The following is a 27,837-nucleotide window of genomic DNA, read 5'->3' as shown; positions in this document are numbered from 1 at the left end:
ATCACCATCCCTGAAATTGTTCAAAAAACATGTGGATGTGATGTCAAGGGAAATGGTTTAGTGGTGGACTGGGCAATGCTGGGTTAATGCTGGACACGATGATCTTAGAGGACTTTTCCAACCTTAACAATTCCATGCTTGTACGTTACAGGTGATTTAGAAACTAAGGGACAAAAATAAATTACCCATTTCCTTTTTTTTTTTTTGAGTAGGCACTACGATAGTTTCAACAAGCGATGAGATTGTTCTCCTGTGAACACCTCCTCATTGTGTTCCAACTCCAGTGCCCAGGCACCTTTTGGAATGGCTGAAAATTATATAAAAGCCCAGCCTGAGTCACACCAATTAAACTCTGCATCTGCAGCCCCACTCACTCCTTCTCTTGCTTCCAATCAACCAGCTCGGCCTGTTCCCATAGAAACTGAGCAGCACATCACTGCAGAGTCAGGCTACTGGGGCTTTTTAAGTTCTCATCAGAGCTTTATTCCACCCCTCAGAAAGCCAAGGTGTTCGCTGTGACTGGGGATGGCCACCCTGCCTTGGCTGCCAGCAGAAGGTGGGACTCAGCAGCGAATGATCCCATGCCAGCACCCGGGGAGCTCAGGAGCTGCAGTTTGCCATCAATGTTTGCATCTCATTAATCTATTCCAGCTGCAGATGAGGCAAGGAAGAGAGGAGACAAGAGAGGGTAAAGCCAGTGATGTTTCTTGGCCTATTGGCACCAATATTGGCTGCTTTACCAGTATGTTAAAAGCTGTTTTCATCATCTGCTATGAAGATCTTTAAGGTCCTTTCCAAGCCAAACCATCCTATGATTCTGTGATTCTCAGACTAGTAAAATTGCACATCCTCTTCCATCTCTGCCTGTTCCATGACTGTGTCCAATCGCTGTGCAGGTATGGGCTGCGTGCCAGCTCTTGGAGCAGCAGGAAGACTGGGGCAGTTAAGTCTTTCTGCATCCCACCACTTCCAGAGCATCCCAGAAGAACTTGAACCAGGCTTGGTCAGCAGCAGCAGCAGCAGCAGCAGCAGCTTCTTAATGTTTCTCAGCTGGAAGTTCCAAAGGGCTTTGGAGAAAGGAGGCGATGACCCCTCACCAAGCTCTTCACGCAGGGAAATTGAGTTTAAGGCCTCCAGTTAGGGTGAGAAGTTCTTGTAAGCAAAGGTCTTTAAAAGATGCTTCTGAAAAAGCTCTCTCCCTGGGTTCCAGGGGATCCCTCCACATAAAGCCAGGCAGAGCCATCCAAAAATCTCACTCCACCGGGGAGAGCAGCAAGAAACCAGCAAGTCTCAGAGCTGCATCTGATGGGAAATCTTAGATCTTCTGCCTGGAGTTTCGGTTTTCCATCTAAAGCTGCTAATATAAATATTTACTGGCAACTTTTCTCATTCTATTAATGACAGTGCTTTGTGCAGGCTGAGTTTCTTAAGGAAATACTTTAAATATCTACTTTATGTATTCAAATAATCTCCAATGCTTTTATTTAATTTGCTTTTTTTTTCATGAGTGGAACTCCTGCACATATGGCTTTACTTACGCAACTAATTTGATTAGATTTTACATTTCCATGCGTAATTTATGCTTTTTTGCCCACAGATTCATTAAAAAACCCATCCTTTAAATATGTCCTGAATAATCTCTTCCATGCATTTTATGTATAGAACAAAAGTGAGGTGATTCTGTATTCTAAAGGGACACCTACTGATAAGAACACATTGCATTTGTAGCAGTTTAAATGCAGGATATAGAAAATGTCTATCTTGTTGGGATTTTAAATCCCCACTAAAATGCATTTCAAGGAATCAATCAGTACCAAGTCAATGTACAAGAATTGCTTTAATAAATCTAGAGGTGTCAGGATCTAAGTAAATTGCACATTAAATAAAATCTGATTCTTCATTGAATGTATTGATTATTATCATTAAGAGCAGATCTGTTACTCTTGGTGAGCAGGGGGCTGACAGGATGACAGCAGCACTGCTGAGCTCCAGAGAAAGGATGTTTTGTGTGCAACTTGGGAAGTATCACAGAATCCCAGAATAGTTTGCAATTGGAATGCGCCTTAAAACTCATCTGGTTCCATCCCCTGCCCCGGGCAGGGACACCTTCTTCCACTAGACCAGGTTGCTCCAAGCCTCATCCAACCTGATCTGATCTGAAGGTCAACTCCTTGCACATCTTCCCAGCTCTGGTTGAGAGCCCAGGGGTAAGATGGGAGCTCATCCCCAGGATGGGGATGGCGGGGATTGTGGGGATAGAGGGGATGGCTCATGCCTCCTCTCTGGACACGACACCATGCCCTGCACTGACCCGAACCACTGAGCCATGACTGTGGCAAGTTCTTAGTTCATTGCTTGCACACAGATAATGATTGTAAAATAAAATGTTCAACCCACTGCCCTTACATTTTCTTTAACTCCTTTAACCAGTTCAGGACAGATATTCCATAAATATATATTCTCCCCAAAAGGCCATTTTCCAAGTATGGGTTTGATGTAAAACAAGCTGTTCCAATGTCTGATTTATAAGGCATATGAAGTTTCTAACAACAAAAAAAAGATGATTAATTTCTCAGGTGTCTCGCTGATTTATTTGCCATGTAGCAATTGATTAGTCATGTCATCAACTTCATAAGTAACACAATTAATTCTGAAGTTATCCCCAAGTTATCCAAGTCCTGTGTCACTGATGAATACGTGATTGGGTCTGAGTTATAGGTTGTCTCTGAACTTGACTGACTCGAAATAAGTCACCAAGCTGAGTTGTAAATCACAAGAGATGGATCTGAGTACACTGATGAGTCACAAGCAGGCTGTTAGATCACACACATCCCCATTTATGGGCTGGTGAGGTGGCCTCTGCTCTATCTCACGGTTTGGGAGTAAATGTCAAAGTGTAAATCTGGGATGCCAATATCAAATCGCACCTTCCTTGGGGACACGCAGCACCCACAGGCAGAGCTGTGATGCTCCTGTCACACACAGGAGCACACTGGAATCAGCACCGACCTCTTCTCCTTGCAGATGAAGAACTCCAGGTGTGCCTCACGTCTCCGTTCTCACTCTCCTCCTGGGGTACCGACTCCACAGTAAGCCTGATCTGGCTGGCAGATATTGCAGGCTATTAATTTAGATGTCATTTACAGGCCCACTGGGTGACCTTAATTAAACTATAAAACGGCAAACACTAATAAGAAAGATGATATTCCTGGGGGGGGGGTGGTGAATCAAGCACATTAACCTCCTGGTGAGGAATTCTTTCTTCATCTGACAGACACGAGAGACCTCACAGCTTGATGCAAGGTGTCCTCCGTGTCACTGCTGGGCTGTTCATGGCACACGTTCCTCCTGCACAGCTGTGATTCCTCCCGCAGAGCACAACTTGATGGATAACTCCTGCAGACTTCACATTGGCACAGAGATGGTCCTTGGACCTTTCCTCAGAGCATCAGACACTGCTTTCCAGGAGCATCAAGATGGGGTTCCTTGCTCCTTTCCCTTCTCTTCTTGAGGATCTTCTCCCTTTTCTGTTTATTACCACAGACTGAGGTGGAGATCACCAGAAGCTCTGTGGATGTACATGAAGCTCTTCTGTTTGTTTTCCTTCCTGTGCATTGCTCCAATTGCTGTTACACTAAACACTCATTTCATATTCCCAGGAGGTGAGGGAGATGCCATGGGAGACACATTTACATCTGTAAACTGCAATCAAAACTAATTAAACCCAACACAAATACTGATTAATGGAAGAGGGAACCCGATGCCAAGTCCCGTGGCCCCATCCCAAATAACAGTGGCTTCTTTTTTAAGATACAGATTTGCTTGTTCCCTTTAATTCCCAACATCTGGTGGCACATCTCCAGCTCCTGGCTCCGAGGCAGCTGTACTGCATTTGGAAGTGGTACAGTGAAAACCATCTGACATCCAGAGCTCTGCCTGAAATGCAGCTTCTCTTTAAAAACTCACCACTGGGACACTACAGTATGACATAAGCTCCATCCCTGTGCTCATTTTGCACCAGACCACTGGTTTCATATTATTTCATTAAAGCTGAATTTACACCAGCAGAGCAGTTAAAATAATAATGAATTGCCCTGCTGCCTTTAAGAGTCTCCATTCCCTGTGCATCATCCTGAATTCCTTGCTCCAGGCATCAGCTTTCCAGACAAGGTCTCAAGTGGCACAGGTGCTAACAGAAGAGATGAAGGTGCAGAAACAGTTCATACTGGAGTGAGTGACCACACCAACACCTCATCAGCAACCCCGTGGTGAGCACAAGCAGCAGGAAAACCCTCTGCACATGGACTCTGAGGGAAAAGCACAGAGCATGACACTTGTTAAACACATAACGTACATGGAGCACTGAGGCGAACTTGGGGAAATGGTTCTCAAGGGAGCAAAAACTCAGTTTGCTTAAAAAGTAAATAATTGATTATTGCAGAGAGAAAAGCAGAATCACTGGGTGGGGTATGAGTGATGGACATTTCTAGGAATATTGATTTGGAAGTGGTGACTGTGGCATCAGTCATCACCCGTGTCCTGGCACACACAGACCCACCTGCTTGAGCACCAGCGATGGGACCCTCAGCACTCACCCCTGCCCATTCCCCCAAACGATGGGAATCAGGGAGCAGCCAGCCTAAGGCAGGAGGGGTTGGGCTGAGCGACAGAGGCAGGGACAGGGACACCAGACAGGCATCAGCGCTCCCCTCCCAGCCCCAGAGGAGGCAGATTAGTTCTCTTTCACTCCCAGCATCTGGTGGCACATTTCCAAGTCCCTGCTCCAAGGCAGGGATGTGCCACAGACAAGTAATTAATGTCTGTGAAGAACCATTACGACACTGGCTCATCTGGCTTTTCCTTTCACAATGAGTCTTTATGGGGACGGCGCCTGACAGTCACTGTTGTCACATCACAATTTTTCCACGGTAAAACGCGACTTTCCCCAGGCAGCCAGTGGGGATTTTATTGCTTAAATAGTGTGAAATCCTTCTTTATGATGCCACTTGCCTTCTGGTCTACAAGAAGGGCCTTTTGCAGCATCCAGCGCTCCCTGTAATCCCCAGTGCTATTTGTTAGAGAGACCCCTGTTCTCCCCTGCCCCACTGTCCTGCTCCACAGGTGCTGCTCTTGAGGATTTAAAGATAAAGTGAGGGATGCTGCAGATGAGGACTTCCAGGCACTGTAGCCACAGGTCGTTAATCCTCCTATTTCTTGCACAGGATTTTAACAACATTTCCTTGTGGAAATGGGAGGTTTGCTCTGCTTGCACTTCTTGGGCTCTGCTATGCAAGGTTTCCGATTCAAAGTGAAGGTGGAAAAGCCATACCCAAACCTTAACCAAATATTGACCAGACCCCACAGTGTTACAGCTCAGTCCTGCCTTTTCCCAGAAGCAATATCAGCTCCAAGAAAGGCAGAGATGGGGCTGAAGTGGGAGAGGTGTCTGCCCAGGGCCATCCCTGTGCCAGGGCTCTGCAGGGCAGACACTTAGGTGGGCAAAGCTCTGAAATCTCCTTGCCATCAGCCAATATCAATCTCCTGACACTGACATTGGGTGGTTCAGTGTTCAGACACCCTGCATGGCAAGGGTACCAGCTCACAGTTGTCAGTGTCAGTCTGATCAGATAATGTTGATATTTCGCCTTCAGCTCAATTTATTAAGCCACTGTTCCTTTCAAACAAAATATCACATCGCATAATGATGTCTCGGCTGACCATTTGCAAGTGCCACCAGATACGGAGACCATGACACCATTGCCTTTTGCCAGGCACTGGAATCAGACTCTCTGTCACCCTCTGACAGGACTACTGTAAAACTGCATTAATCAAATTGTGTATCGGTCACAAAAATTGAGGAGTAATTTGTCAAAGTCGTGTCTGGGCTCAATAACTGTTTGGAGATGACTAAGTAATTAATCAATAATGTGTTCTCACCTTTTCATTTCTCTAGGTTGCTGTGATTTGCACAGCAGATTGACTGGAAAATAACGGACTGGGTTGTCTGGTGGCTTGAAATGTTGGTTGGTGTTTACAGGGGAGTTGATTCAGTCCAACCTTCCTTCCTGTCTGGCACATCTCCAGCCCAGTCCCAGTGGGAGCTGCACCTCACAGCGATGGATGCTGATGCTCATAAGCCCATGTCAGGCCACCAAACAGAGACCAAGGCATGAGCAAAGGCACCATGAGAGGGATGGAAGGCATTGCCTAGTGCTTATGTTCCCAGACTCCTGGATGGAATCCTGCCCAAATCGTCTGGTGGGGTGGTTCACCTCAGAGCCAGACACAAGCTGCAATTCCTCAGTCAAAACCAGGCTTTTAATCTAAACGGTCACCCCATAATTTAAATAACTGTTTACCAGACATCCCGCTAACCTAAATTCTTCTTTCTTAATATTTCCGAAATAACACCCTCTAATGCAATCCCAGAATAACCCATCATCGAAATGAAAAAATTTCCCCATGAGACTGAGTTGCTACTTCTTCAATGCCCTAAAAGTGATAACTTGATTAATAAAATGGTCAGATTTGCAGTACCACAAGGCTTTTCAACTCAGAATCAATTGCTTTACATCTATTGCTCAATGTTGGATTCACTGAATGCATTGTTGAACTCACTGAAAACTGTGTTAGTAATATTAAGTAATTAATAAGATTAATGCTGTTTCAGAGCTATAACCTGGGCAGAGTCCAGATTGATTAGAGTTAATTATCTTCTGCCTGCTTTAATAATTTATATTCTGGTTTCCCTGCTATGTAAGAGCAGAAAACCCTGAAGGAAGATTGCTGTCCTCAGCATGGTCATGCACGTACCCAACGGAGGATGTCTCAGAAAGACACCCCTCACCAGGCAGTCAGTCTCATCCTCCTCCTCCTCTTCCTCTTTGTCCTCCTCCAGGTCAGGTCAGGTCAGTCAATTTTGTGTGTCCAGAGCCCAGCACTCAGGCCCATGGTCCACCTGCATCCTGGATGGATCAGGAACCCCTGTGTCCACTGCAAAGCCAAAATTCTCTTCAAAGCCAAAATATTCTCAACCAGATTCATGGATTCAACACGCTGTTTGGCCCGCAGAGTGGATTCAGTAACTTATGCATGATCTTGCCTTTCTAATCAAAATTTCATTATTAGGAATGATTGCAAAAGTTTTCGTATTTTACATTTTGTCTTTGCAGGGAATTTTACACACTAATTTTGTCCCTTGGTGCTGGTGTGTGTAATAATCCTGCTGATCCATATTCATGTCCTCCCAGCCTTGCAGTTCCTGCACAGTTTTCACAACTCATAGAATAATTTCCTTATAGAACTGAGTATCCACAATATTTATTATTGTTGTTAATGAACATGGTCTCAGCCCCTGTAATAAATACAGGATTTCCAGGGTATTTAAATATTATTTTATTTAAATAATTGATTGACTTAGAGCTTGCAAATATGAATACATCCAGGAGTGTTTAATAGGATCATTACTTAATCCTGGCTCCGTGCACTATATCATGTTACCAATAAATCAATTATGCATCTTTCTGCCTGTAGGATCTCACTCCTGGTGGCTCAGAGGACCAGGCTGGGCTGGGAGCACCACGGAGAAGGTGACACAAGGGAGGTGGCCAGTCCTACTTCACAGAACTCCAGGCGCACCTGGCTCCTGACACAGGTGGGGAAGCTGAGACCAGAGTAAAGCACATCATTAGAAGGAAATGGAGCATGTGCTAATTTGTCTGTGTTTTCAGTTAGCAGGCATTTTTTAGGGATGTCTGACTTGTATCCAGGTCAGCCTGCTAATATATTAACCTCTGGTGGCACTGATGTGCACAGGAAAAATTCAAACCACAATTCACAGGGATTTTACACACTGCCCAAGGGATTTTACACTTCCTGACCACGGCCAGCATTGGCAGCTGGAGGCACAGCTGGCTGCCGCCACAGCATCCAACACCCTGACAATGGAGAGGTGCTGAGGCTCCTGGCTCTGGGGCTCTGGGCCCAACAGCAGGGCATTGGAACCCCTGTGAGGGTTATCGGGTATTAACAGGGCGTTGGGAACCCCGTGAAACAGGAAGCAGTGGATCAGGACCTCCATGACACAGGAAGCAGGGGATGCTGAATGGAGCAGGAGAGCCAGTGCTAGGTCACAGACTGAATGCTCCTGCAAATGTCAACAAAACCATGCACATATTTTCATTTCTACCTATTTGACCCATTAACTAACTGCAAAATTTCTCAGTAATCCCTAGTAGATGAGCATCAGAGCAGACCTATGGTCCAGGCTAATCCCTTTACTATGAAGCAGTGCTACGGAAATAAAATACCAGCAGTAAATCGGGAGATTAACAAGCTGGGAAATGCACAAATTAAATTGCATCCTCCCTCTCTGCTCTGCCCCAGCCAATGGCTCTGTTTCTGCTGCGGCCACTGCAGCTGCCCCAGCAGGAAAACAAGGCTAGAAAACACTTTATAAAAATGAGCCCCTATTTAGTCCCTGATGCAGGTAGTAAGCAGAGTCTGCCCAGGATGAGCCCATGTCTATGCAGCCCCTCATGTCCTCACACCTTTCTCCTGGCGAGGGGAAAGCATGATTCTGTGATTCTATGATCTGGCTTTGCCAAGCGTGCGGGGATCCAGATGTGGAGATGGACAGGAGAGACATAGGGCACTTGGGACTCCTGACTTTTCCTGCCAGCTTGGGATGGGAGTCAGGCATGGGGCTTTGACTGCAGCAAGATGGGACATGGACATTGCTCTCTGGTGGAGTGCCACCTCTGCAAGTCTCCCCAGGCTGCCTGAGTGTGGCACAGAGGGACTGACCTGGGACAGAAGTAAATGGGCAGCAGCAGAATCATAGAACCCTGGAATGGTTTGGACTGGAAGAGACCTTAAAGATTACTTGTTCTGCCCCTGCCATGGACAGGGCCACCTTCTACCAGACCAGATTGCTCCAAGCCCCATCCAATGTGGCCTTGAACAATTCCAGGGATGGGGCAGTCACAGCTTCTCTGGGCACCCTGTGCCAGTGCCTCACCATCCTGTTCAGCAGTGACTGCTCCAGGGCCAGATGGATCCACAAGTTCCATGTGGAGGGCTGTGCCAGAGCCTCTGGAGAGGGCTGGGGTCTCCCAAGCACGTGGCAGCAAGGGCCACCATCCCTCATCCACACCAGGCACACGGTGGGGTTCTTGGGGATGTCCTGTGCAGGGCCAGGAACTGGACTCGATGATCCCTGTGGGTCCCTCCCAGCTCAGGATATTCTATGATTCTGTGATCCCCAGGGATCCTCCTGGGGCCCATCAGGAGTCAGGCTGCCTGGCAGCCCCGACCCAGCAGCATGCCCTGACTGCTTTTATTGCACAGTAGCATCTGAATGAATATTTTATTCATTCCCTTAAGAACATCTCCACAAATGCACATTTGAATAAAACATGAGGATGCATTTTTGGAAGAGCCATCTAATGCTTCAAACAGCCCCATCACAGTGTATTAACCAGAGCAAACACCGTGCTGTTGTAATTTTATCTTGGTGATTCTGATGGAATCCCATGGCATGTGAGGCAATGGGGAAGGTGCCCATGGCCCCATGTCCCCACAGCCACATGTCCCCACATCCCCCCACATTCCTGAATGCTGGCGGGATGGGGCAGCATGTCTGGATGCTGAAGCCATTTGCTTCACATATCCAAAACAGGAGTATATCTACTTACAAACATGCCAGAGAGGAAAAAAAAAAGTAGTCTCTCAGTGAAAGGTATTGGCAAAGTAGAAAAAAAACCTGACCAATGTGCTCATGTCCAAACACACGAGTGCCAGAACAGTCACATGCACCTGCCACCTCTGTGAATCCCGCAAGCTGGACAAGACAGGTTCTGCTTCTCATCTGATAAGCCAGTTCCAGGTTTCTCCATTCCTAAGCCCAGCATGGGAGATGCACAGGGATGTTTTTGCATAGCTGAGGTGATTCAAACAGAAATCTTTCTACCTCTGGAAAAGACAATTCTTTTCTTGTTCGAATTCATTGAAAAGCAGCAATAAAGCAAATGGGCAGAGAGGAGCAAGCAGAGCAACGGCAGAAGGGTGGAGGGGGCAGGGGTTACAGGGAACGGGAGCCAATTAAGCCTGAGAGGAAGAAATTCAGCACAGTTAAAGAAAATGTTCCCCCAGCCCTAAACTGGACTTCAACTCATCAGGGCAAGAGGCCACTGATAGTAGGTTCCCTATGAGATGCCATAGGAGCAACACTGGCAAATGTCACAAGGGTGGCACTAGTTGGAGCAGCAAAAGCATCAGGGAAAGGGAACCAGCTTTTGGGGAAGAGGACAGACCAGATCTGGCCTGAATGCACCATGGCTGGGCGAAGGAAAGGGCCCCAAAGATGTGACCCTTGGAGGTATCACCTTCTCCTACAGTGACACACAGTTCACCATCCAGGGGAGCACAGCAGCCCCAACTGGGACAAGGTGAGGTCCCTGTGAGCAGCATCCCTTGGAAAGCTCCTGCTCTGGAATGGCTTGGCATCACTGCTGACAGGTAGCACTGATTTATAAAGCAGAAATTAATGAGCCCGCTCTGCAATTTCACCTAATTTTGTCTCCCATTTCAATTTGCCATCTTTCAGCATAATGCCGGGTGGTTAATTATGTTTCCATCTTATTTCTCTGATAATACTGCACCTTGTACTGCTCAAAGGGTTTCATTCTACCTTTCATTTCACCTCCTAGCACAGCTCTAAATTTAGTCAGCTTGTAATTTAGGGGCATTTTATGCATTATGCTTTTAGTATTTTGAGGTAAAATGGAATCCTTGTCTTTTAATTCACTCTCTAATAATTCTCCACCAAATCTTAATACAAAAGGCTTTTTTTCCCCTGGAGACTAATTGAATGGGGTGTAATTATAATACCCAGGGAGATGATATTGAAAGTATGTTAACTGTGACAGTTTCCTCTGACTAATCACCCCTCAGGCAACTTCAAATCTTGTCTGTGCAAGCTCCCAAACAGTTACTGCACAGCTGTGCCAAGATGGAGCTTGAGGAGGACTTGGGCAGGGTGGACCTGGGACCCTGGCCTGGGAGCTTGGGGTCTCCAAGCTGCTGATGCAGCCACAAGGGCTGATCTGTCTAGGGACCAGCAGTGTGGTCACATGTAGAGAGAAGGGATCAGGGTGTCCGAAGTAGCTGGGGACCACGCAGGTGGCATTGTCCCACTGAGGCAGCGAAGAGACAGGGCATCAAAGTCCTTGCCTCAGCCCAGAGATGTTCCCATCACCATAACTCTCTTCCTTGGCTTATTGCTCCTGCTAGGGGCGTTTGCCCACTTGCCTAAAGGAAAGCACTGAAAATACAGTGAGTGGAAGAAAGGCAGAGGGCCAGAAGCTGTGGCAGGAGCATCCTTCCCTGGCTGCTCAGGAGACAGAGATAACACCAGCAGTCCTGCAGGCTGCAGCTTTTTCCTTGGAAATGCATTTACCTGCCAGGAGAGGAGTAGCAATTTGCAGTATTTGTGTACTCTGATGATGTGATAGCAGCGAGGTCAGCACTCAGCAGAGACACCAAGGGGCTATTTCCTCACTAAACTGTGGACTGCAGTAAGTGAAAAATAAGCTCCAAGGGTGCCTATTATGCAGACAATAAAATATTTTTCTATCAATGTAGGTGTCAAGCTCATCACTTCCGCAGAGTGGATCCTTCACATTATGAGCCAACTATGAAAATTTCCAGCCAAGCAGGGATGCTCCCATCTACAGCCTGGTGTTTGCTACTGGAAATAACAGATTCCCACTCCGCATTCAACAGCCTGGGATCTCAGAGGGGACAGGACTCTGGGTAGGGAACTTACAGTCACAGTCTGGCCTTGGGTAGGGGTACACAAAGGTGGAGGGACAGGACAAGAGAAGCTCTCAGAAAAGCATCCTGTAGAAACGAATGCACTTTTCTTTAGGATCGCTATGAGCTAATCAGCCTTTTGTTGCCACAAGAAGCTTTCAGCTCTCCTCCAGAGCCACAGCTGGACAAGCTGGTTGGGATTGGAATGGCCAGGGCAGAGTCCCCACCCCCTTCACCTCAGATCCAGTCGGCATGAGAAGCACTCCTGGAGCCTCCCTTCGCTGCTGAGTGAAAAGATCCTCTGCAGAGATTAAAATGAATTTATTATTTCACAGTCTGGTATTTACATCACATCTGGACAGGGTATTACATACCCCATTACAAAAATGTCTTAATAATGAATCCCATGGTGGGAACCAGGGCAGGAGGCAGGTGGCAGCAAATACACCACTGACCTCGACACTGCCATGGTCCTCACATCATCTCCAGCCCCTCCTGAGCCAGCACGTCCCCTGCAGGGTCCCAGAGCAGTCCCAGAGCAGTGCTGGAGCTGTTGGTCCCACAGCCCCAGGGTCCCAAGCACCTCTGACTTCAGGGGCACAGAGCTCACATTCTCCCCCACCTTGAGCTGCCGCACCACAGGAAATGGTGTGTCCTGAAGAAGGTCATGAGCTCAGGGCCAGGAGGTGGTACATTTTTCTTTATTTTGGATTAATGCAACAGAACCTGGCTCGGTCTGAGGCCCTGGCTGGGCATCTGCATGCCCCAGACACCGCAGAGCCGCTGACAGAGAGATCCCCTCACACAACTCTGAAATTCAATTGCAAACACAAGCAGAAACTCAGTGCCTGGGACTTGCATGGTGGAAAACATTAAATTTGCAACCTGATTAATGCATTTACCAAGGAAGGAGAAACCAGCAGCAGGCGCCATGCAGATATCTCACCATCCCTGTGGGCCAACAGGGTGTCAGACACCCTCTGGCTACGCTGCCACATCTGTTGCATGTGGTCATATCAGGAAGGTGGTGGGGCAGGGAAAGCCCAGTGCTCCGAGGGCAGAGCAGCCCCCAGTGACTCAGGATCAGGCTGGAACTCAGCGGCTGCTCCTAGGAACACGTGGGCCAGGAGCCTGGAGCCACATGGGGAAGGGTTTCACATAACCATTGACTTCCCGATTCCTGACTGCAACTTGGATTCAGCATCTCGGGAGATAGGGAAAGCCGACTCACAGCAATGATTTCAGCTATTCAGATCAAAGCCCATTTTGCGGGCCTGCTGCCTGTCTGTCTCTGTATTGTCAACAGCTCTTACACAGATGGAGCATTTTATTTAGGAGGATTGGAAAACGAGCCCATTTCTTGCTTGGTGAACGTGTCCACAGAAAAGGAGGAAATCGTGGAGTGATGGGATTCTGGCAGCTGCACTGGGGTCTCTGCCTTCAGCCTCCAGGGAAGCTGGGGCTCACCGGATGCTCTGATCCAGTACCTGTCACAGTCCTGCTGGTGGGTGCAGGATGGTGGCCCTGGAGCATCCCACCCCTGCAGGCACTGGGCCACATCCTGCTGCTCACGGGAGCCCCAGGACCCACGCCAAGGCTGGTCAGCCAGTGCCGCGCTGCACGGAGGCTATCGAGTGACCTGCGTAGGAGAGGAGAAGTTATCCAACGCATCCAGCTGATTCCCCATCCATGAATTATCAGCAAACAGCCTCAAGAGGTGCAAATTAGATTTGCTCTTTACTTTCATTTAATGGAGTGGTCATTCCAAATGTTAGCTTATGGATGGTTTGTGATTTCTGTGCTCTGGCTGCAGCTCCGACTGAGGTCCGTCTGCACAGGGGACTGAGATGCAAATCCAGCCCTTTGGCACCATTCCAAAGTCACTAAAGTCACCCAAAGTTACCAAAAGTCCTTCTGAAAACACAGGGCTGTGTTTCCAAACTGCCACCTCCCTAAGGGAGGGCACGGCACCCAAAAGGAGATTGGCCATGGATGGGTCTGCTGGATGAGGCAGGAGAGCAGAAGCTCCAGAGTCCTACTCCCATTCCAGAGGGGAATGGCCCCAGGGAGAATTCAAGACAGCAAAACCAGAGCAGAGGCTTTGGGCTAAGTTAGTAGCTGTGGGAAACCAACCAAACAACACTAAAATGGGAAAAAGACAACCAGCTCAATGTAGGGCTGCAGTTACTGGTCAGTTATGGATGCTCAGGACTGGAGGAACCTTTTTGGATGTCCATAAAAACACCTCAGCAAGAAAGTGCTTTCTGTGCACAGAAATAATTGCAGCAATGAAAAAAATCCCGACATTGCTTAATACAATAATTTTGTGGTGGGGGATGTGGGGCGAGGAAAACGAAAGCATAAGGAATAATTACACTCAACAGTAAGAACAATGATTACAAAATTATGCAACTGATTAACCATGGCATATATGTAATTACTAATGAGTTTGATAAAATTTTAATTACACCTTGTTCTTTGGGGCATTCAGCAAGCCATGAAAATAATAATCATGTAGTGCTCTGTCACAAATGGCTGCCTCAGATGGGGAATGGGGACAGATTAAGGGCTATGTCACTGGGTTGGGAAGGGCAACCTGCTGCCCCGGAGCAGCGGGTGGTTCTGGGGAGCAACCTGGACACCCTGGGAGCCTGGGGATGCTACAGAGACACACCTAGTATGTCTGCTCAGGGCCTGAGCCATCCAACACCAAGCTTCCCATCAAGAATTATCAACTGGAAAAGCCGTGGCATACCCTCAGGGTTGTGGTATGCCTGCCAGCCCCTCCAGCACCAGTGACAAGTGCACAGCCCAGACCCTCTGCTCTGCTTTGGTGAGTCCTTATCAAACAGCGTGTGCCCTGAAGGAGCTGGAGCTCTCTCCTTCCCCACAGAACTGTTTTGGGATGCTCTTCTGGGTTTTGCTTGCCCCAGGCTGGGGAAGGCACAGCTGGGTTCCCCCCATCACCTGCCAGGGATGTACCTTGGTTGTCTTCACTTTGTTGCCACTGCTGCAGCTCCATCCTGAGAGGTCAGGAAGCACTTTGCATTCCTCCCCATCGAGACATGGCTCCATCTGGCACCACCACTTCTGCAGCACGATGGAGGCTGGGGGAGAGGAGGAGATCAGCGACCAGGCTGCAGCACAGGGTGTGGAGGACAAGCTCTGCCCACCCTTGGGTGACATCAGGAGATACAGCCCCTCTCTCCAGCATAGCCCACATCGAGGAGCCCTGGACAATGAGCTGCTCGTCACCTGCCTGGCCTCACCTGACCCACCTGCTCCACCTGCCTCCGGAACACCCGGTTTTCTCTCGCTACCCCAGGTAAAAAGCCCAGTGTCCTCACTCCCAGTGAGAGCAGTACTATTCAATAACCCGTTCCAGGCTCCAATTACAGAGCAAAGGGATTGTCTCCTACCACTCTGCTCTATTAGGATCTTGTGATTCACGCCTCCAGTTTGGACAACCAGAGCAGGCTCTCCTGTATTTAGGAACAATGTGACCTGAGCTGTTGAGGACAACAGCTGACAACTCATTCTGGCATTTCTTGGTGTTGCACAGAACTGCACTCACAGGGCACTGGCTGTCACGCACATCAGTACCACGCTGGCAGGGGCTGCTGGTGCTCCTGATGGCTCTTTGGTCATGGCATGTGATAGCATTTGATAAAACATTCACAGTTTGAGTTTTGGTTGGTACTCCTTGCAGGTGAAGGTACTGCGTGGCTGGAATCCTATCCCTGCTTCCAGCTGTGGCAGTGCAGTGAGGAGACGTGCAGGGATCACTGCTGCAGATTTGACCCCAGCACAGCGATGCTGCAACCCCAGTAACTCCCCCAGAGTACATAGCCCAGGGCTGCAGAGTGGGGTAACACAGCCACACCAGCTGTCTGAGTGTCCAATGAGAGAGTGTCCCCAAAATGTGCCCTCTTCCCCACTGCTCTGCTGCAAGATCCCTGGGCAGGTCTCCTCTGTTAATGCCAGGGGCATGGAAACCACACACCAGCTTAACCAGATGTGAAGATGAGGTCAGGGATTGAAAAGGATGGGGTTGCACCATGGGGTACTCACCATCCACGCAGGAGGGAGCCGCCCGTGTTGTCCCTGCCACCTGCCCTGGGAAACAGGAGCATTTCACTGTCTGAGAGCGCTCCTCGATCTTGTTCTTATTGCAGCACCGGTGAGCTGCGATGACTTCGCATGTGCCAGGCTCTACATGCACTGCAGGAGGAGAAACAGCTACCGTCAGACCTCAGAGACCCAGGCCATCTGCCGCCCAGTGCCTTGAGAAGAGACCCTAGACCACCTTCTGCCCACTGCCCTGGGCACCACTGTTGGTGTGAGCTGTGACCAAGGCACCAGGAGAACCCGGCATGTGAAGCACTGTCCCAGCCCTCGGAATCACCCCCAGGGCTGCTGGTGACATACAGGTGTCTGGGCACAGCATCTGCCCAGCCCACCTGTAAGGAAAAGCTGGGGTCCTGCTCCACACCTCTTGCATCTGGGGTCTTGCTCCTAACAGCCCTCACACCTGTCCTACCCTCCAAAATTCATCCCCTCTTGCCATGGCCAAGCCAAGAGCTTTATTGAAACTAACGAGCACATTAGCTAATTGCAGCTGATAATGAGATGCACTTTGCTACAAGAGAGGATGGTGCATCGTGCTGCTTTTGGCTTCAAGCAGAGCACCACCACCTCCGACCCCAGCTACAATCAATGCCTTCATCTCGCCATCACCCACCACCCTCTGCCTGGAGGAAGAAGGATCAGGATGGCGTTTCCACCCTGCAGTGGCAGAGAAATGTCACGGTGTTTATCACCAATCCAGGCTGCTCTGTCGCTCCCCCTCCTACTGCCATTAAAATATTAAGGAAAATAGAAAACTACTGTGTTGGCCGATCACCTCTGGGATCAGAGTTTAGAGCTGGTCAGCATCTCAAATCAATGCCTTGGCTGGGTAATGGCCCACACAAGCACAATACAAATCAGCCAAAAAGGGCTGAGAGACTTCATTCCCATGACCCCAGAGATCCCTGCAGGTGCTGCTTAATGAGCACTGGAGAAGCAGTGCAGAGCCACGCATGGGCATGCCCTGGGTCCCTTGGGTCACCAGGAACAGGCTTTTATTCCCAAGCAAATGGGAGCCAGGCTGGGTAGAGGACAGGGAAGCTGCATTCCTGCAGTGTGGCATCCCAAAATGGGTGCAGGTAAGCAGACATCAGGGCGTTCCTGGCTGCTCCATATCCTGGGCTCAGGACACCTTCCACATTCCGGATTGCAGGCACGAGCCCCCAGGAGCTGTCACCAGAGGAAAGGCTTGTAAGGAGGTGCAAGCAGGACATGCAGGGCTGCGGGGAATGATGTGTCCTGGTGCTGCTGGTGCAGGTACCTGTGAGCACAAGCCCACACTCAACCATCTCCCAGCACAGGAGGCCTGGCAGTTGCTCCAACCCACCCTGCATTTGCCAGCCTCATCCTGCCCATCCAGTCACAGCTCCCAGCTCTGCCTCACCCCTGGTCACTGCTGGAGGGTCCTGCTGGGGATCCCACCCACCCCCACTGACACAGGGGGGCTGGGGGAGCTGACCCGTGTCACTATGAGTGTCCCTGCAGACCTTGTCAGGTCCCCACACTCGCCGACAAACACCGCCCAGCTTTTGGAACGCAGCCACTTCACCTCTCCAAGGAAAACTGAGGGAAATGGGATCTCTCCCCCAGCGCTGGGGGAAATCCCTTTGTCTTGCAGACCTTTTTTCACGCCCCTTGCTGGGAAATGCTGGTCTAAGTGTAAACTCCTGGCTTGTGGCAGCTGGGCATGGCTGTACCAGCTTCCAGTCAAAGCACTCCCTGCCCTTCTGTTCTCACCGTGTCTGAGCTCCAGACGGGAGACAAAGAGCAAGATGTGAAGGGCTGCTCCAGGACACCCCCTGTGCCCTGCACCCACTGCACACGGGCAGGACGGGTTGTGCAATCACCATGTCTTTATTTTATTTATTGCTATTTCATGGTAATTTTCTTTTAATGAACCCTTACTTTCATTTCTGCCCATAATAACTGCACAATTATTATATGGAATATTTTTTAATAGCATCTCTGGTCATAAATTTTATCTTCCCTTTGAAATGCCATAGTAATTCAGCTTTAATAATGAATTCCATTCTTTTTGTATGCAGAAATGGTAGACTTCGATGAAAGTGAGAAAGAAAGCAACTCTTTGCAGAACAAACATGACTGTTTTGCCCTGTCTTTATGCTTCATGGGCTTTTTTAAATAATCTGAGGAAGAAGTAGAAATCCTTGGCTTTGGCTGCCTGTGAGCCCATGTTCCTATCACACTGTGGTCCAGGACCACAAGGAGTCACTCTTCCACCCTGTGCACCTCACCAGGGGATTTTACACCCTCAAGCCTCAGTATTCTCATGTAGTTATGGTTTTGACTCATTTTCAGAAAAGCTTCATTAGCAGAGCTCTTCCCGGGAGGGCTGCCCAGGTGACCCCTCTGCTCCCTTACATTCCTGCTCTCCGGCTGCTCATTTTCAGCTAATTTTAAAAGGTTCAGCTGAGGGAGAGCCAGGCAGAACTGAGAAATCGGTCATTACAGCCATGCAATAGGAGTTTGCTAACGTGTCAAAGCCCTTTTAATTTGCTCAGAAAGGTGCAGCTCAGAGATAAAGAGAAATTTGCCTCCCTCTGCCTTACTGCAGCTGGCTGAGCATGGGGCACTGTGCTGCTGAACCTGCAGCCTCAGAGTCTCTGCCCAGAGAGCTGCCTGTGTGGGCCAGGTATCCCATTGCCCTGGCACAACCCCACAGCCCCCTCGGGACACACACAGCCTCACACCGAGGGTCCTACTGATGGCAGAGCTGAAGGAGCAGCACAGAGCCCCAGGACCCATCCCGCTCTCAGGCCACAAAATACTTCCATTTACCTAAAGGTCTTGGAATTGTAGAATCAGAGACTGGTTTGGGTTGAAAAGGACCTTAACAGTTATCTTATTCCATGCCCTGCCATGGGCAGGGACACCTTGCACTAGAACAGGTTACTCCAAGCTCCATCCAGCCTGGCCTCGAACACTTCCAGGGACGTGTTCAAGGGCAACCTGTGCCAGGGCCTCACCACTCTCACAGGGAAGAATTTCTTCTGAGTATCTAATCAAAATCTGTCTCCTTCCAGTTTAAAACCATTCCCCATTGCATTGTCTTCTGACCATCTGGCACCCTGCCCTAGGACACAATGAGACTGGAAATATGCCCCCTCCAGGTGCCAGCCCCAGCCCTGACAGCAGGATACAGTGCATCCCCTTCCCAGGCCATGGCATTTGAGCAGAGGTGACATGCCCATGGGGAGCCATGTAGGAGCCATCTCCTACACACCAGATTCTCTGGTTTTCCCAGCCCTGGCCCACAAGCAACACGAACCACGCCAGACCCCAACGTTCAAGTGAACACAGGAGTTTGGGGGGTTGTAACTGAGTGCAAAGAAATCCCTCTGCCCCAGATCTGGTGATTCCCAGGATGTCAGCAGGAGACACTGCTGTTTCCTCACTGCAGAGGAGATGAGCATCCCCAGGCCGAGGGATGCCAGCAGGAGAGCGGTGCCCAGAGGCTCCCTGCCGCACTGGGCTTCCATGTCCCACGCCTGGGAGGTGCAAGCAGAGAGGCTGAGCCCACGTGCAGTGCGAGCAATGGGCTCCAGAGCTCCCTGCAGCTGCTTCTCCTTTTGCTGAGCAGCAGGAAACTTGGAACAAAATGCAGATCAGATGGATGGTGTGTTTAACACCGACAGCAGGAAACCTCCCGAGAGCCTGGGATAAGTTCCAGAGCTTCTGGTGTGCTTCTCCCTCCCATTTAACTGGTATTTCCCCACTGGAGCCCGTTTTAAAAAGACACAGCTTATCTCATGGAACCATAAAAGAACTGTAAGAGCACAAGGCTTTTGAAGCCCGCATGCAGAAATAAAATAAAAATGCTGTCCTACTCAGGTTGACCTTTAAATGAATAACAGAACATGGGGGTTTTATGGCATAACCTGAAATGACACATTTTGAGTGTCTCAGGGAGTGTGGGCACAACTCCACATGTTCAGTGTAAAATACTGCTTGCTCGTGGAGAGCTACAAAATAAAGAGAAGTTGGATGCATGTAAGTGCCAGGCAATGCCCAGAGAACCTCATTTCCCAAAAGAAAAGATCCCAGCTGACTAAATGCCTTTTACTTCTGCTTCATGTTGAGTGATGAACACAAATAAAGGCAAAGACAGCCCTTTGACTAGCAGCATTAGAAGGTGGTGGGACCACCCCTGTGGGAGTTGGATGCAGACATTCCAGCCTTGCTCACCATGAAGACCTCACCATGTTACACAGGGGATGAAACTGCTGGTGAATTGTTCTTCACCAAGGAGTCTCCTACTCTGTTTCCAAATGACTGTGGCTTGATTCATGTAGCTCTTTAAATCCAACCACACTGTGCAGGAAGCACTGCTTTGCTTGGACAGAGCAGCATCTCCACGTGCTGGGTGGGCACAAGGGATCTCAGGCACATGGTATGAATTTGTGTGCAGGACCAAGAGTTGGACTTAATGATCCTTGTGGATCTCTTCCAATGTGAGATATTCTATAATTCTATTATCAGACCTGATTGCCACAGTCAGGTCTGACTCTGGATGGCAAACAGAGGGTCTGCATGTGGGCTCTCTCTTCAAGAAATTTGTAAGTTTGAGGTCACAATTAAAGACCTTCCTCTGCTATTGATCATTTTTAGGTGGTTTTACCTGTGAATAAACACAATTCTTTAATGGGATGAAAGCTCTGGATGTATCTGTCCCTCAGCATCTCTGACCCTGGAGGCCTCAGGCATCAGTGACACAGCTATCCCTGTTCAACTCCACACAGAAACGTAACTGCAGCTTCCTTGGACACAAATGTCACTGCCACTGAGAATGCAGCACTATGAAAGGGTGTTTCAAACATAACCTTCACTGAAAACTGTCCCAAATGCAGCAACAACAGAGCAGACAACAGGAGAATAAAGCCCATGAACTCACCAAGTAGACCAAGAATTCTTGTTTTGAGACCATAGAAACCCAGCCCAAGAGATGAGGCAGTCACAGGAAGTTCTTACAATGTCAGGAAAGCAGGAAGGCAGAGAGAAACTGTGTTCATACAGACACAGAGTGGGGTCAAACTTTTAAGTGTTTGCTCCTGGTCTGCCCTCTTTTCTGTGGATCAGAATTTTCCTGAATAAAAAGCACACAATGTGGTCTGCTGTGGATAAGTCTGTGAGAGCAAAAAATCCCCAACTCTATGCCTGCTGGCATGTGAATCCACGAGCCTAGCTGCTCCTGGACAAGTGAGATTTATACACAATTCACACCACCACACTTGGGCATCTGCACTTCAAACCTCGGTGAGTCGGTGCTTTATTAATCCCAGGTCTGACTCTTCCCCAAAGAAGCAGCTCTCTACAAATCAATCCCATGGAGGAGCAGGGCTCTCTGGCACTGGGATTGGGCAGGTTGAGTGAGCACCTGAGCTGCGAGCAGTGCCCATATCCCTGGTAGCCCTGAGTCAGTGCCGAAAAGTCATCCCAGAAGAAAAATGAAGAGTTTTCTCCTGATCAGAATCACAGAATGGTTTGGGTTGGAAAGAAGCTCATCTTGTTCCACTCCCTGCCTTTAGCAGGGCCACCTTCCACTAGAGCAGGGTGCTCAGAGCCCTGTCCAGCCTGGCCTTGAACACTTCCAAGGATGGGGTATGGAGGGTTAGGACAAGGAAAAGGCAGGTAGCTGCTCACTGATTGGGTGAGGGAGTCACTCTGGAAAATGTGTTTTGGTTTTAAGCAATGCGGGTGGGGATTACAGGATTAGAACTGCTTTAACTGTCAGGCAAAAATGACAGAAATAGGACAGGGTTAGGTGTGGGGTCAATCAAGAGCATGAATGCTTTCAAATTAACCCTTAAATGCCCTTTCCAAGCAGAGGCACAAGAAGCAGACAGCAGGTGCCCCAGGATCGGAGTGTTTGCCTGTGCTGCCTGGCTCTGCCAGTAACTTCGGTAACACCAGTACCACCAGTAACACCAGCATCCACCTCCCCACACGTCCTCCCACCATGCTCCAAGGAGCCCCCAGCCCTGGGCCACTGGGCCTCCCACTGGCCCATCAGGCTCGGTGCCAGACAGGATGGGCACAAAGGGCTGAGCATAACTTCTCAGATGCTTCTCTTCTCCGGACACAATCTTCAACCATGGGTTCACATAACCCCTCCAAAAAATCACATTCATGCCACAAAGCAGCATTCCAACACTCACAGAGGGAATCTCAAATTCACAGCTGGGAATAACAAATTAACATCTCAGAGCCATGGTGACGTTTTCCAGCAAGACTTTCAGTTCTACATCACTTTACACTTGTTCCACCTTTCTAGATGATGTTTGCAACCAAGGGGATGAAAATTTTTATTTCTAGTGAAAGCCTGAAGTGGAGAGTGTCCACCACATAACAAGTGGGGTTTGTGATACCCATGGCAACTCTGATGGAAAGATCTACATCCACTGCTCACAGAGCAAGAATTACCGCAATAATAGATTCACACAGATGTATCAGATGTATATATGGTTCATTATATGTGTCTCAGATTTTGTTACAGACATGAAGAAATCCCCTCTTTAACTCCTCAGACCATCCAGACTCACCAAGTCACAGGTTTTAGATGCCCCATAATAAGTACTCACAACTCATAACTCCAAGGAGCAGCTTTACAGCCCTATGGCTGCATGTTCCTACCCATCCCAAAGGAGCAGTCCTGGGAGTTTCCTGCACACATGGACACCAAATGCCAACCCAACAGCTGTCACAGTGGCACTGTGTTGGTGCCTCTTGGTGGCTCTTTGCTGGATGCTGCCCCACACCTTTGGCACACTCATCCTTGCTGTCCAGACCCCAGAACAAGGGATGGACACCGAGCTCCTTGAGGCTGTCAGCATTTGGTCCCCAGAGAGATTCCCGCCTGTTCCTGGTGTGAACCACAGCCTGAAACTCCTCCTCCTACCAAGAAGTGTGAGACAGAACTTCACCAAGCATCTCATCCCCATGTAATCCCCACCTCAGGCATCCCATGAAGACCCCAAGGTATCACCAGTATCATGGGGACCCAGATGATTGCACAAACATGCAATACATGCAGCAAGGATGTCGCTCTCCTACCTGAATGGCTTCTGTGATGATGCGTGGAGGCCAATGTCAGTCGTCCCCACAGCGTGGTAAGGCAGAGACTGAGCACGAAAATCCATTTGCTCAGGCTCTGTATATCTCTCTCACTCATTCTATGAAAAAGAAGAAGAGATGCGTGGAGGAAGAGGGACTGAGGAGGGCTGGGAGGTGCAGATCCACTCACCAATGCTCCTGCACACAGTGGTATGACTCCTGAACGTTGTGAGAACTGGGGTGTCCTGGCTGTGGGGACATGGTCCTGGGAGATGAAGGGATTCACCCACCACCCTCAGATGGCCTCAGACTTCATCAGCAGCATAGGCCATTGCAGCAGGACAGAAAGAAATCCCACCAGCAGTACAGGTGAGTGATAGTTACCTTTTACTGGGGATTCACGCTCACATCTGTGCATCTGCCAACCTCAGGTGGGTCAGGTCTTTGCAAGGAGCAGACATCAGCGCATCTGAGAGGAGAAAGGACATGGGCTGCTATCACTGTGAGCCACTGTGTCCTTGGGAGTGGCTGGGGAATTTCACCAGCCCCACTTCAAGACATATACTCTTGGGTGCATGAGCATGTGCCCACTGCACCACCAAAACCTCTTCAGGAGCTCAGCCCATAACCCTGCTCACCCCTTTGAACAACAGGACCTGCAGAGCTGTTCCTGATTTTTACTGCTGAGAGCACAAAATCAGGTCCTTTATAGTAGGTTATTAAAGCAGATGACAAACATTAAATGCAGACCCAGCGTGTGTGGGAAGAGCCAGAGTAGATCAGCAGCGAGCCATTTCAGGTTCTGCCTCTTCTGTGCGTGGTTATGTGCTGTCATTGTCCTTGTGTCACTGAGGTTCCTTGCAGTGATGCCCAAGGTCTGGCATTTGCAAACCGCTTGCTGGCAAACAGAAGGATGGGCTGATCCCACTGGATGTCCTGGGGCCAGCACCCCACAGGAATCTGAGGAACGGGGCAGCTGATTGCCAGTCGGATACACAGAGCCCACGGCAGCACCACGAGCTGCAGTCTGCTCTCCCAGCACATCACTTTCTTCTGGGGCTGTTCCTCCTTTCAGCATACAAGCCAAGTTCATGCAACCACACACTCAGAACTGCATCCACTACCTCTGGACACACCATTAACCTCTCTTGGCACCTCTGCAAATACCGAGGCACCACAATGGCACTACTCTCACTCCATGCAGGACATGCTGGGAAGAAGCCAAGTTTTACATCATCTAGAGCCTCTAGGGAAAAATGTAAATCCCAAAAGGCTTGGTATTTTACTGCTGAGTGCTTTAAGTATGTTCTCTTCACTATTTACAGCCACAGCCCTGAAGATGGAAACAGCTCCGGCGCTCCACAGGCAGTGGCACCAACAGCGACGTCACTGCTTGGCATCTGCCAAGTGGTGACCTCCCAGCCTCCATTATCACCTGCTGGGGTCTAACCAGGTCCAGCAAACAACCATGTCCCTCATAAAATTTTAGTTCTGGATCATAACTTACTAACAAGATGCCACAAAGATAAGTGGTGGTGACACTGAGGTTGGGGAGTGCTGCCAGGACCAGCAGCAGGTGCCAGGGGTACCCTTGCCCTGTGCCAATCTCGCATCCACAGTCCACTCCATGGGCAGCACAGAGTTCCAGCAGTGCACTGGACAAACCCACACCTCTGAGAGAAGAAATCTCCAATTTTCAACCATGTTCAAAATTTCTATCTGCTCTGGACCACGAGACAGTGAAACAGACTCCTCTAATGAAGAGCCAGGACACAAAACACTGACATTTTTAATCAAAACAAAGTGATTTGAAGTGGTAAAAAGGACATTTCTTGTTTTGAAGCATTTAAAAATGAATTGTCCTGTTTTAAACTGACATTTCGAAATGAGAAATGCTTCATTCCAAAGTGATGATTTAAAGTGATATTTTGCACTTTGATTCTCCCATCTGGAAAACAAAAATCAGAAAATGTCATCAAAAGTGTTGACATTTGCCCAGGGAAAAACCAAAGGTATCTTGACAAAACCATGTATTTAATGCTAAAAAAGAATTTAGAGGTAAGGAAATACTCCTAATTAATGCTGTGGGATGGTCAGCTTGGCCAGGAACAGACTGAAGAGTGGCTGGGAGCATCCCATTCACTGTCCTGACTCCATCCCTGCCCACTGGGTGATGAGGGGCTGATCCTACTCCAGCTCTTCCATTGCCAGAAAGAACCCAGTATGGTTCAATGTGCAAGAAAACCACTGCTCCTTGAGGTGATGTGACAGGACTGTGAGACTCCCTCCTGTAAACCCGTATTTAGGTGATCTCTGGTGATGCTCGGCATGAAGCTTCTCAGGGGGGATCATGCAGCAGCTGGTACTGTTGGAGTCCCTTTGGAGACGTGACAGCCCACTGTGTAAATACTGATGTCAGCTTAAAGAATGCACTATTTTCTCAATGACAAAGTAAACAGCTCTCTCAGAGCTGCTCAGCCCCTCACCTGAATCCAGAGGCAGTGCGTGCCACAGCACTGCATCCAGCCGGGAGTGGGGCAAGTGCCCCCCACCTGTGGTCACCCCCACCCAGCCATGCTGCACTGCGGAGGAGCTGTGTCCCAGCTGTCTTGCCCCACATCTGGCAGCCCAGATGTGAGGACAGCAGACACAGTGCTATTGCAATTCTTGCAACAGTGAGTCTCCAATGCCAACGAAGCTCCCCTGTGCCTTCCAGCAGAGCAGCCAGGTCCCCATCAGGAGACCCTGGTTTCCTGGCTGCTGCTCCAGCTCTGGCTCCCGCTTCATGCAGAGAGCACAGCCCAGCTCCCAGGCACCAGGCCTGAGCCCCACAGCACACACCAGAGCTCCTCTGGGGGAGCCCATCCCCAGCTCCTGCCCATGGGACCCTCCAGGCCATGTGAGGTTTCCAGGACACATCCCTAAACCTCTCAGCTGGACCAAAGACCAAGCACTGCACTGGCTGCTCCATCCCACAGAGGACAGCAACATACTCCCAGTGCAAAGTATATTTAGCTCAGAAAGGCTGAGATGTTTGCTATAGCTAAGGAAGCATAAATAAATCACAGCGTTATCAATAATGCAACCCACACTGTCCATGCCACACTCCAAAGGGAAGCCATCAAGCTGAGCAGAAGGAGCCGCACTGGCGGCTGGGAGAGCACACGTGGTTCAGGGGAGCACAAGGACAAGGTGCATCCCAGTGCTCCATGCTGGCAGAGGCACTCAGAGCTCCCACTCATGCCCAAACTCCCATTAGAAAACACAGTTCCACAGAAATTGCTGTTTTGACAGTTATCAACCTCCAGTGTTGTGAGATTACAACTACAAATGTTTGGTCTGACTTGAGATTTTTCAGCCTGGAGTGTCAGTGTGAAATGAAGAGTGGTGTTTTGGCACGTCAAAACGCTTAATTTTGATTGAACATCTTGGTATTCTCCATTCTGTTATGTGCTGTTTGGAATTTTGTGGAATTTTTCATTAACATTTTTTAGCTGCTTTTGCCTTTCGGGTCTGAGCTGGGACCTGAAGTAACTGTCAAGTTCCCCAATCTCTCAGACTGTCAATCTCAGTTGCAACCAGTGTGTCAAGAGATGACGGCTCCTCTGCGTGGGCACATGTAGGCATATGTGGGCAGGGGCCATCATGGACAACATCTCACCTGTGCAGGCTCTTTGCTGGGGTGTGGCTGTCCCAGCACAGATGAACTCTTCCAGGTAAAGGGCACCCACACACTGAACAGCCCCCCAAGTCTCTCCCTGCAGCAAAAGGGATGGCTGATGAGCAGGAGGAGGAGACTCCTGCTTCCCTGCCTTGGCACCACAGCATGGACAAACTCATGACTCCAGAATGGGACTGGTACAGCTCACGCTCTCCTCTGGGCCACTGAGCCTCTACTCATGGTGATGGGGCCATCTGACCCGTGATCATCCTGTGCCCCTCGAGCCACCCCAAGAGGAAGCTGGCCCTCAGTGCCACTGCCCTACTCTAGCCTGGTGCTGGCCAGAGGCAAACCCATCCTGGCTGGAGCTGCAGAGAGGGAGGAAGCAGAGGAAGATGAAGGCCCCCATCTCATCCTGTCCTGCTCAAGGCTTCGGCCGCAGGGACAGTTTGTGCTGAAGGCAGCAGCAGTTGGGATCCGTGGCCCCTTCCAGGGTAAAGGAGCATGCTTGGCTGCAGAATCTGGGGTCTCTCCAGCAGTGCTTTGCCTCCCAGAAGGGCGAGTAGCTTCGCAGTGCTGGCAAAACAGCACCTGTGACGAGCCCACCCCCGGAGCCGGTGGCCTGACAGGGCCCCACCGGGTCCGAATCCCCGTGCACGGCGCAACCCCCGCCGCCGGGCGGGCAGGGACCAGGGGCTCCGCTGCTGTCGGAGTCACCGGTAACGGGGCGCAGGGCAGAGCCGGCCCCGAGAAACTCACTGCAGGGACCCTCCCGAACCTCACATCGGCACCGGGGAGCCCCGGAGAGCGACAGGGGACCGCGACACGCGGGGACCGGGCAGCGACGTACGGCGGCCGGGCGGAGCCGGGAGAGCTGGACCCCGCGGCGGAGCATCCCGGCGCCGCCGGTGCTCGCTGGCACGCCGATCCCGGCGGCTCCTCCGACCCCGGCTCCCCGGCCCTTTTCGGGGCTCAGCGTCCCCTCGGAGCGGCACCGGGCCGGCGCTCGGGACCACGACGGGAGTCGCCCCGGGGGTCCCGTCTCGTTCTCCCCCGCCAAACTTTCCGCACGTACCTGCCGGTGGCCTCGGGGCGGGCGGGGGCCGACGCTGCCCATGGTTGGGGCCGCTCCGCTCCGCCGGGTCAGCGCCGCCTCCGCGGGC

At 49.9% G+C, this 27,837-nt stretch overlaps 1 protein-coding gene across 10 annotated transcripts; it reads right to left on the bottom strand.

Moving 5' to 3' along the window:
- On the bottom strand, positions 1–27,837 carry TAFA3 (TAFA chemokine like family member 3). Of its 10 annotated transcripts, none has more exons than XM_048328146.1 (8): positions 27,750–27,837; positions 23,398–23,482; positions 23,204–23,278; positions 23,014–23,132; positions 15,886–16,035; positions 14,797–14,921; positions 13,592–13,675; positions 12,117–13,455 (listed from the first exon to the last, which is right to left on the bottom strand). In XM_048328146.1, exons 4-8 carry the CDS (start codon positions 23,129–23,131, stop codon positions 13,255–13,257), a joined length of 678 nt encoding a protein of 225 aa, XP_048184103.1. In that variant the 5' UTR covers position 23,132; positions 23,204–23,278; positions 23,398–23,482; positions 27,750–27,837; the 3' UTR covers positions 12,117–13,254. The 10 variants fall into 10 exon arrangements, with proteins under 10 accessions (XP_048184105.1, XP_048184104.1, XP_048184108.1 ...); XM_048328145.1 differs by having other exon boundaries at positions 23,204–23,262; XM_048328147.1 differs by lacking the exons at positions 12,117–13,455; positions 13,592–13,675; positions 23,204–23,278 and adding exons at positions 7,381–7,663; positions 12,051–12,115.

This window comes from Corvus hawaiiensis, chromosome 24 (genome assembly GCF_020740725.1).
Source record: "Corvus hawaiiensis isolate bCorHaw1 chromosome 24, bCorHaw1.pri.cur, whole genome shotgun sequence".
NCBI classification, from domain to species: domain Eukaryota; kingdom Metazoa; phylum Chordata; class Aves; order Passeriformes; family Corvidae; genus Corvus; species Corvus hawaiiensis.
Note: the sequence above shows the minus strand (reverse complement) of the source record. Positions and strands in the feature narration are given on the sequence as shown.

Bases quoted from the DNA above. Each gene is read 5' to 3' on its own strand.
- TAFA3 (XM_048328146.1), bottom strand. From the start codon at position 23,131: ATGAGTGAGAGAGATATACAGAGCCTGAGCAAATGGATTTTCGTGCTC. The intron at 13,676-14,796 runs GTACATCCCTGG...ATGGTGCCAAAG, and splicing joins ACAAAGTGAAGACAACCAAG to GGCTGGATTTGCATCTCAGT. The intron at 13,456-13,591 runs AGCTAACATTTG...CCTCTCCTACGC, and splicing joins GAAATCACAAACCATCCATA to AGGTCACTCGATAGCCTCCG.